The sequence below is a fragment of the Propithecus coquereli genome, unplaced genomic scaffold, assembly GCF_000956105.1.
Source record: "Propithecus coquereli isolate 6110/MARCELLA unplaced genomic scaffold, Pcoq_1.0 Scaffold377, whole genome shotgun sequence".
Taxonomy (NCBI): Eukaryota; Metazoa; Chordata; class Mammalia; order Primates; family Indriidae; genus Propithecus; species Propithecus coquereli.
The window spans coordinates 1,067,477-1,076,908 of NW_012149474.1; the positions used below are offsets into that span (position 1 = coordinate 1,067,477).

At 64.2% G+C, this 9,432-nt stretch overlaps 2 protein-coding genes across 8 annotated transcripts in view; one reads left to right on the forward strand and one right to left on the reverse strand.

Moving 5' to 3' along the window:
- Positions 1 to 6,768: 6,768 nt before the first annotated feature.
- Positions 6,769 to 9,432, reverse strand: part of RASSF7 (Ras association (RalGDS/AF-6) domain family (N-terminal) member 7) — a 5,140-nt gene continuing 2,476 nt past the window's right edge. For 2 of the 7 annotated variants that reach the window (XM_012652024.1, XM_012652022.1), the window contains exons 2-6: positions 8,635 to 8,765; positions 7,742 to 8,454; positions 7,463 to 7,585; positions 7,307 to 7,388; positions 6,769 to 7,231 (exon numbers count right to left, since the gene is read on the reverse strand). In XM_012652024.1, the coding sequence (XP_012507478.1) occupies positions 7,200 to 7,231; positions 7,307 to 7,388; positions 7,463 to 7,585; positions 7,742 to 8,454; positions 8,635 to 8,758 (1,074 nt within the window). In that variant the 5' untranslated portion in view covers positions 8,759 to 8,765 and the 3' untranslated portion in view covers positions 6,769 to 7,199. The other 5 variants (XM_012652021.1, XM_012652026.1, XM_012652025.1 and 2 more) reach the window with 5 other exon arrangements.
- The window catches only part of LMNTD2 (lamin tail domain containing 2), a 6,518-nt gene continuing 6,178 nt past the window's right edge, over positions 9,093 to 9,432 (forward strand). The window contains exon 1 of the mRNA XM_012652010.1: positions 9,093 to 9,119. The gene's annotated coding sequence lies outside the window, so the exon portion shown is untranslated. The remainder of the gene's footprint in view (positions 9,120 to 9,432) is intronic.

A 9,432-nucleotide genomic window follows, 5' to 3' on the forward strand; every position in this document is an offset into this window, starting at 1 on the left:
GACGGCAGGACGAGGGCCTCCTTGTCCCCTGCCACCGGCAGCTGGGCTCCGTCCCTCCGTGTACTGACCAAACGCTGTGCGCCGGCCCTCCCGGGAGCAGAGAGGACGCCCCAGCGCGGGTCCCCTGCAGTCGGCCAGTAAACAGGCCCAGTAAACACCGAACCCCGAAAATGACCACACCACGTGGTGTGCGCGCTAATAAAAAGACAAAGCGGCGCCGGGCAGGAGTTCTGGCGCCTGGGACCACTGGCCAGTGCCAGTTAGCTGCGGAGGATGGCCCTGGGGACAGAGGCCCGCGCGTCTGGAGCCCAGTGCGGGAGGTCTGGGCGAGCCGCGGGGGTCCTGCAGTAGCCGCGCTGGCGTCCAGGCCCCCAGGCTGCCGGGGGTCCACAGTGGCTGGCGCTGGCGCACGGGCGCCCAGGCTGCAGCAGGGAGCGCGGGCTGGGAAGTGGCCAGGGTGGACGCCCGAGACCAGTGCGGAGGCGGCTGCAGGGACATCCGTTCGGGGACCACGGTGGCTTAACCCGGGTGGATCGGCGCAGGTGTGGGAAGTGGTGGCGCAGGGCAGATTCTGAAGACAGAATGACAGGAGTTACTGAGGAGCTGGTACGAGGCGGGGGACGAGAGGGGAAGGAAGAACGTGAGAAGGGAAATAAGGGCGCCTTCCGGGGGAGACGGGAGGCGGAGAGCCCCTGGGGAGCGCGACGTGCAGAGGGAGAAGTTGAGTGGGCAGAGGCTGCACTGGGGAAAAAAATGCTGGATTCGTAGCATGGGGAAGTGGCTGGGGACAATGCCTGAACCCCAGGAATCCAACTTTAAGAGGTCCAGAATCTGCAGAGGAGACCAAGAAGGAGCTTGGGCGTGGGAGGGGGTGGGCATCCGTGGCAGCCCTGGGCAGGGGGCCGGCTGGAAGGACTTAGAGAGAAGAGAGGAGAGTAAGCAGGGACAGTGAGCACCAAAAACTCTCCCGAGGGGAGGAAAAAACCCGGGGTAGGAGGGGCAAGACAAGAGAGGTTGTTTTATCTTTTCTGTTTGCAACGGGAGAAAGAACCATGCACTTAGGGGCTCTGGAACGGCCCCCTGCAGGAAGGAAGAGTGGATGGTGCTGAGAGATGGGCGCTCTGGAACAATTCCTCCAATGTCAGTGGGCTGGAGGGGCAGGAGCGTCCCCCAAGCCAGGCCCCTGAACGCTGGCACTGCAGTCTCGATCCTGTGACCTCAGGCGGGTTTCTCACCTTCTCTGCGCCTAAGGCTATAAAGGCTATGAAGTCCGGATGTTGAGGATCATGCCTGATCTTTGGGGTCATTGTGAGGGCTGGATGGCGTGCTCAGGTGGGGTCCATCATGGTGAACAGGGGCTGGGGCCCCCTCTACCCTGGGCCAGGCACGTCCCCCCCCAAGCGTGGAGCTTTGCGTGTGCTGGCCCTGCAGTGCACATGGGCCTACAGGTGGAAGGCCATCAGATAAAGAGCCCCACTCGCACACATGCTGAGGCTCCTGAAAGAAAAGGATGATAGGCAGCTGATGGTCACCTTGGAGCCCCTTGAAGAGGGGCTGGCCCCTCCCACCTCCATCTTCTCCTGCTCCTTGCAGGCTGCTGGTAATTGTCATAATAAGCACATGCACCGGTGATGAGACATGGAGAACACCTCCTCAATGAGCATCCTTGGGCAGTGCACGACCTACTCAGCCATGCCAACCCGTGTTTAGATGTGAGAGGTGTCCCCAGGAAGCTGCCTAGAGCCAGACTGGGCCCAAACTGAGCATAAGTGGCACCTCTTGAGGGCATCTTGTGGCTGCATCACTCCAGTCTCTGCCTGTCTTCACATGGCCTTCTCCTCTGTGTCTTTCTTCTGTCACTCATAAGGACACTTGTCATTGGATTTGGGACCCACCCAGGTAGTCTGGGATGATCTCATTTCAAGATCCTTCACTTAGGCTGGGTGCAGTGGCTCACACCTGTAATCTCAGCACTCTGGGAGGCCGAGGCGGGAGGATCGCTTAAGCTCAGGAGTTGGAGACCAGCCTGAGCAAGAGCGAGACCCGTCTCTACTAAAAAAAGAAAAAATTAACCAGGCGAGGTGGCGTTTGCCTGTAGTCCCAGCTACTTAGGAGGCTGAGGCAGGAGGATTGCTTCAGCCCAGGAGTCTGAGGTTGCTGTGAGCTAGGCTGACACCACAGCACTCTAGCCTGGGTGACAGCGTGAGACTCTGACTCAAAAAAAACCATAAGATCCTTCACTTAATCATATCTGCAAAGACCCTTTTTTCAAATAAGGTAACATTTACAGGACATTAGGGTATTAGGATATGGACATATCCTTTTTTATGGGGGGACACCATTCAACCCAACCCAAATGGTGAGAAGGGGTACATTCGTGACAGCAGAGCAAGACAGGAGCTCAAAGTCACCTTGTCCTCTTGCCTCCCCTGTCCCTAGTCCCTGACTTGTTTCCCCAAACCTTGACCCTGTCTGTTCACCCCCCACTTGTGCCTGCCCTGAAGGTGTGGGCCTCCTCAGGGATCCCACCGGCTCCCAGGGGTTTCTTCCAGGCCCCTGTGATCCAGGCCTCGTGGACCCCTGAATTCTGACACCCAGTGGAACTGAGCTGGCTCCTGACTCCCCTGTGCTCCTTCCTCATCCACAGGTGGCCACACCCCACAACACTCAGCACTGGCATTTCTGTCCCCAGGCTACCAGCTCCTGAGGTCCTGGGCTGGGTCAGCGCCTTCCTGGGGCCCCAGCACAAGGCCCAGGCTGGGGTTGTGGCAGCTGGCAGGCCCCAGCTCAGGCAGGCATGGATGCAGGGAGGCCAGGGGGCTGAGGCTGAGGGGAGAAAGCCCTGTGCCAAGGACCGCCGCCGGGAGTGACAGTGGGGGGCAGAGGGGCCCCTTGGAGGTTCCTGGAACAAGGAGGTGAGGTCCCCCAGGATTTGAGAGAGGTGGGGGGAGGGGAGCCCTCCCTGCCACCCAGGCTGACCCAGATGTCCTCAGGGACCCCCAGGCCGCCTTCGCAGGCGAGGCGGCGCAGGCAGTACGTGTGTCCCGAGGGCGCCGAGTCTGGGGCCCAAGCAGGCCCCTCCCGGGTCACGCCCGGGTTAGGACTACGTGCGCCAAGAGCCCAGCGGGTTCCCGGGGAGAGGCGGTCCTCCCACGGGGGATGGGGGCGAGCAGGCGGCCGGGCCGTACCACCGCGCTCGGAGAGGGGCAGCCCCTGCGGCCGGGCCACGCGGGTACGGCCTCGCTCCGCTGCCCGACCGCGCACCGGCGGGCGACGGACAGGGCTGCCAGGCGAACCTCCCGCGGGGCCAGTGCGCGCCGCGGGCCGGGCCGTACCACCGCGCGGCGGCAGGGGAGCGCCCGGGGCCGTACCACCGCCGGCCGCTGCGCCCGGCAGCCGCCCCGCAGCCCCGCCCGGCAGGTGGCGGCCCCTCCCCGGGCAGACGTGCAGAAAGGAACGCGCCGACCTCGCCCGCGGAGGGCCGCGCGGCGGTGGGCGGGGCGCCCCGCTCCCCCCTCGCGCCCACTGGCTGCGGCGCGTCAGGGCGGGCCCGGCCCGGTCGGTCATTGGCTGCGGGACCCTGTTATTTGCATACGGGGCGGGGCAACGGGCGGCGGGGCCCGGGCCGGGGCGGGTCGGGGGCTCGAGGGTGGCCGCGGCCGCAGCCGAAGTTGGGCCGAGAGCCGGCGACGACCCTGCGCGGGGGTCGCAGGTGACGCGCAAGGGGGTCCCAGGTTGGTGGGCGGGGGCGCACCCCGGAGCCGCCCTCGCGGGGGCCTGCAGGGGGTCGGGCTGGGCAGGGGAGGCGTGGCTCGGACGCCCAAGTTGGAGGGGACGCGGGTTTGGGGGCGACCCCTCAACTCGCCTGCTCGGCCGTCCCTCCAGGCGCAGGGCAGCCACTGCCCACCGCACACTGCGCTGCTCCGGACCCACTGTGCGTGTGACAGCGGCTGATCTGTCCCTGGGCAGCACGACCCCCCGGCCCCTTCGTGACCTGGGTCTGGCGGGCAGGCGAGCGGCCACGCGGGGGCGGAGGGCGCGCCAAGGCCCTGGGAGGCGAGGGCAGCTGGCCACTGCGGGGGAAGGAGGTGCCCCTATGGACAGGGTCTAGCTGTCTGCCCAGCAGGGACATTCAGGGTCGGGTCGGGGAAGGGGGACATCAGGCGCTGCACCGCCCTTCTCTTGCTGGGGTTGAGGTTGGGCTAGAGGTCCTCTTGGAGGGAACTTTCTTGTCCTTCTGTGTCCCAGGGTGCCAGGCTGTGCGGAGTTCCTGGGACAGCCTTCTCCATGTCACCAAACTGGGGGCAGCCTGGGCAAGCACGGGTGTTGTGGTCAGATCTTCAGCCAACAGGACAGGAGCCTGTTACAGGACCAGCCTGAGGACCAGTTCTGGGGACTTCCTACAGGAAGACACTCACCAATTTGGCTCTTGTTTCCACCACTTCAGTGAGGCCACCGAGGGAGTCAGGACCCTGTGGACCTGGACAGGCCACTTCCGGAGGCCCGTCTGCTCAGCCTGCCTCCTCTACCGGGCCTTCTCAAGCCCACTGTGAAAACACACTAGAGTGTGTCCAGAGCAGCCTGCAGGCCTGTGGGGCCAGGACACCTGTGGTAGGCCCTGTTTCCTCTCCCTGGCGGGAGCCAGGTTGGCAGAAAGGAAGAGGCAAACTGAGTCAAGGCCTCATGTGGACTTGGACTGGCCTCTGGAGAGACCCTTTATTAATGGGGTTGTCTCTGTCACCACAGTGTGGTGAGGCTTGGCAGGTGAGGGAAGGCCGTGTGTGGCCTCCGGTTCAGAACTCGCAGAGAACTCGCAGACACCAGCTCCCAGCTGGGCCTGGCTCTGCCCTGACCCCATACACCAGGTGGGGTCCAGCCCCAGCAGGGTCTGCCAGGTGGCCTGGCCTGGCTTGGCTTTGCCTTGCTATGGAACTGGATGTTTCGGGGAGCTCAGCCCTTCCTTACTTCAGCACAGCTCACCCCATTTTTTTCAAAGTACAGTTTAAAACTCAGAATAAACTTTTCAGCAACTCAAAGGTTTGCTCAGTGATTTGAAGCACTCCGGCAACTTTTCTGAGCCACGAGATTTTGCTCACCTGGAACAGCCCCTGGGGAGGATGGCTCTACCCCCTTTCCCACCCCAGAGCACAGTGGGGTCCCCTTTCTTGGTGGAGAAGAGGACTCATTAGCTTCTTCAGAGCCAGCAGCAGCAGCAGACCAGAGATGGGTACCTGGGCAGTGGCTTCAAAAGGAACAGGTGGTCCTTGAAAACAGACACAGGAGGATGTGGCATGTGCTCTGCCAGCTCTGTGCCTGCCTTCCCTTGAGAGGCTAGGGGATATCAGGGGCGCTCATGGCTCTGGGGAGCCCTGCCTGTGTGTAGGGTGGTCTCTGGATGGCACCTGGCATTGCCCCCTGCACGCTTATTTTGGAAGATGAACCCATCCTAGGGCTTAGGCTGGTGCCCAGAGGTATAGCCAACCCTCCTGAGTGCCAGGGAGTGGGGAAGCAAATCCCCTCACCCAGGACACACCCAGCCCAATTGACCTTTGCACTCCAGGCTCTGCCCCATGTGACCCTGTGCTTAGTCCCATCTGGGGCCACAGGTCCAGGCTCCCAAGCACCTCCCAGGACAGGTGGCTGTGAGCCTGCCGGTGAGCTCAGGCAGGAATGTGGACAGGAGCAGGTTTGGGCTGAGGGTTCTGGCCTGCAGACACCAGGATCAGAAGCCTCCTCCTGCTGCCTGGCCTCTCCCATCCCCTTCTCCCTGCTCAGTCAGGAGTACTCAATCCCAGCTGCTCCCCAGAGCAGTGGGCTCCTGCTCATCTGGCCTCTCAGGAGTGCCCATGGGTGGCTTCATTACTCTTCCAGTTCAGTATATCCATGTCCCCTGTGGTCTGCCCCAGAGGAAATGGGAGCACCAGATCCAGCTTAGGGGCCACCCCAAAAGAAAGCGGACCTCATCCCAAACTTGCCCACCCTTCAAACCCTGCACAAAGTCCCCCATGATCTAGGGCATCTCCATCTTCTGTCCCCCAATACCACCCATGGCTACACCCAAGCATCAGAGCCTCCCAGGTTCTGCTCATCACAAAGATTTCTTCTCCAACTCCAGCCATGGCCCTAGGAGCTAGGAGTGTGTGGCCCATCCTGAGGACCAGGGCTCTGTGGGAGAGGTGACAGCCAGCCCAAGGGCCCAGGCAGGGGCTGGGCTGGGCTGTGGACACCACCCTACCCCAATTTCAAAGCTGCAGGCTTGCAGCAGAGGCTTCATACCACCTGGGGAGGCAGGGGCAGCCCCTTCCCGTTGGTGCCCAGCACCTATCCTCGGCCTGCTCTGGGTGAAGCTCCCTGGGCCTGGCTGACCTAGGAATCTGGGCCCCGCCCCCAGGAGCTTCAGCTCTCCGTAAACCTGACAGGCGGGTCTAGCTTGTCCTGGCATCCTCAGTTCCTGCTGCTGGTGGGGCACAGGCCAGGTGAGGGGGAGCCAGGTGGAAGAGGGGTCCAGACAGCAACCCACACCAGGGCTGAACTGGCAGGGCCCACCAGGTTGGGGCCCTCAAAGGAGAGCCCCAGGGCAGGTGGGGCCCCACAAGCCCCAGCCTTGGACCTTACTGAGCATTGTTCCCTGAGGGATGCCATTCTAAGGAGCCCCAGCTGTGTCCAGACCCGGGGCACTCCCCAGCACCCCCAGTGTGGATTATCAAGTTCTAGACCCCATAGATCCCGCCCAGTTCAGCCTCAGCGCACACGCAAGCTATTCTTGGCAATTTATTGAAGTTTCAGTGTCAGGGTAGGGGAGGCGGCACACAGGTTCTTCCATGCACACACGCGCGCACGCACACACACACACACGCACACATGCAAAGACACCTCCCACAGGCAAGCATATATCCACAGGTTGAGCACACCATCCATGCAGCTCCCAGGTCCCATCCCCAACATGGAGTCATGGCCTTTGGGGCCTGGCAAGTTCTCTGGGGAGCTTGACAGACTTGGCGAGCACGGGGGTGATCCTCCTAGCACCCCTCAGGCCCCTGAAGCAGCAACCCCAGGGTTTCCCACTCCACGGGGAGAAGCCTCTGTGACCACCAACTCTCCTTCCAGGGTCCAGGCCAGCTTGTCTCAGCTGTCCTCGCTAATCTGTCACCAGAGCCTGGGGCTGGGCTGCCGTGGACACCAAGCTGGGGCAGGAGCTGCTACCTCCAGGAATTCTGCCTCATGGGGGCCACTGTGGGGAGGACACAGGCTATGAAGGCTGAGGCCAGAGGATGGAGCGGGGTTAAGGGGACGGGGGCAGACATACCCTCAGGGCTCAGGCTAGGCTTGAGGACAGGACTCAGGTGGGGTCCTGGGAGGGGATCCTCTCTTCCTGGAGCCAGAAGGTCCTGTGGGGAGGGCAAATCAGCTTGAAGCTGGGCCAGGGCTTCACCTCCCGGCCTCCTCCGAGAACCGCTCTAACCTGTGGGGGGGGCCCATCGGGCCGTGGGGGTGGTGGTAGTGCAGCCCCCGTCTGCTGGATGAACTGCTGCAGGTTGCACTGACGAAGCTCGCGGTTCAGCTCCTCAAGCTCCTGAGCCTGGGCCTGGGGGCACGTGGGACACTCAGAGGGCACAGCTGGGGGGTTCCATGGCCCTTGTGCCCCACACAGAGCACTCTCTCTAGTCTGATCCCGTGACCAATCCCCAAATCTGCCCCGTGTCAGGGGTGGGGAGCAGTCGGGGGATCAGCCCCAGCTCACCTGCAGGGCACGATCTGCAGCCTCCAGAGCCCGGCTCACCAAGGCCAGGCTGCCTTGCAACTCTGCGCTGTGCCGCTCCTGGATAGCGAGGTCCTGGCGCAGGCGCTCGGTGGCAGATGCCGTGGGTGAGGGGGGTCCAGGGGCCTCTGCAGCCAGCTGCAGCTTGGCCTCCAGGGTGCGGGCCTGGGCGTCCAGGGCCTGCAGCCGGGCAGCATGCTCTGCAGTGGCCTCGCTCAGTGCCTGCAGACGAGCCTGCCCCTCTTGCTCTCGAGCCTGCTCCCGACGCAGCTCCTGCTCCCAGAAGGCCTCGTGGCCCAGCTCCTCTGCGTTCCTCTGCACCATGAGCTCCAGGCCCTGCAGGTCTGCCCAGCAGCCTGGTGTGGGTACGGTGGGGGCCACAGGCTCAGGGGGTGAGAGGCTGGGTGCCAGCCTGGGGCACCTTGGGCTGCAGGTCAGTGCTTTGCGGGGCTCACGGCCTGGCGCTGCTCGTGGCTTTGAGGGAAGGCTGGCACGAACTGGACAGCGCTCTGGGGGTGGGCAGCTGTCTGAGGAGGGTCTTCCAGCCAGGCTAGGCCCTGTGCGCCTCAAGACAAACTGCACATCATTGGCAAACTGTCCGCAGGTGGCCTGGGCGCCCACTGGACACTCCTGTGGCAACAATTGCCTCTCCTTTTCCCTAAGACGCTGCACAAGCACAAAGCGGCCTGTCTGGCCTGGAGGAAAGGAGAGAGGGTCACCTACATTGCCCCACGTTCTGTCCACTTGGCTGAAAGAGCTGGGGAGGACAAAAGGGATCGGCACCAGCCCCACCCGCCTTGGCGGAAAAATGGGGCTGGGCGTCTGGGCCCTCCCAGCTCTGCCTGTCCCGCCTGACTGGCCCACAAGGGACTCACCTATTGCTTGAGCTAGTGCAATGACCACTTCCTGGCAGGTGGTCTGCTCCGAGACGCCACAGACTACACGCTGGATGCCATCCACCCACACCTTCAGCTCCATGGCCGTCAGCCCCAAGGGCATCCCAGTCCTGGGAGGAGGGCACAGGCCACAGGGTCAGGCCACAGAGTCGCAGCCTGGCCCCAGAAATAGTTCAGGGCTTCGGCCCCTCAGCGTGGGCCCCGCGCTCCCGCGCCCAGCCCCACCCGCAGGCCACGCGTTCCTGGGGTGGCCGGGAAGGCCCTGGTCCAGCCCTCCAAGGCACTTCGAGGCCCCCCTGACCTCCAGCTCCTTCGCAGCGCCCCGCTCCCGGAACAGGGAGAATCATTAACCAGCCGGGACTTCCTGTCCCCCGCCGGCTCAGAGAGCACCGCCTCCCCCGCGGGCGGCGGCCAGCGGCCGTCCTGGGCACCCCCACGCGGGCCTCACCGCCGGGCGCCCCCAGGTGGGCATCTTCCCGGGCCGCGGCCGAGACCCCTCCCGACCTCCGGCTCCCGACCTCCGCGTAGCCGGCGCGCCGCCCGCCAGTCCCGGCCCGCAGCCCCGGGCACCGCACGCGCCCCGTCGGCTCCCGCAGGAACGCAGCGCGTCGGAGCCGGCGTCGGCCAGCGCTAGGGAGGCTCGGGAGGTTCGGGACCCGCACGGCTCACCTGGGCGCTCGCGGGCCTCCGGGCCTGGGGCGCTCCGGCGCCGCCGCAACCTGCCGCCCCCAGCGCCGCGGCGCGCCCCGGCCCCGCGCCCCCATTGGCCCGCAGCCT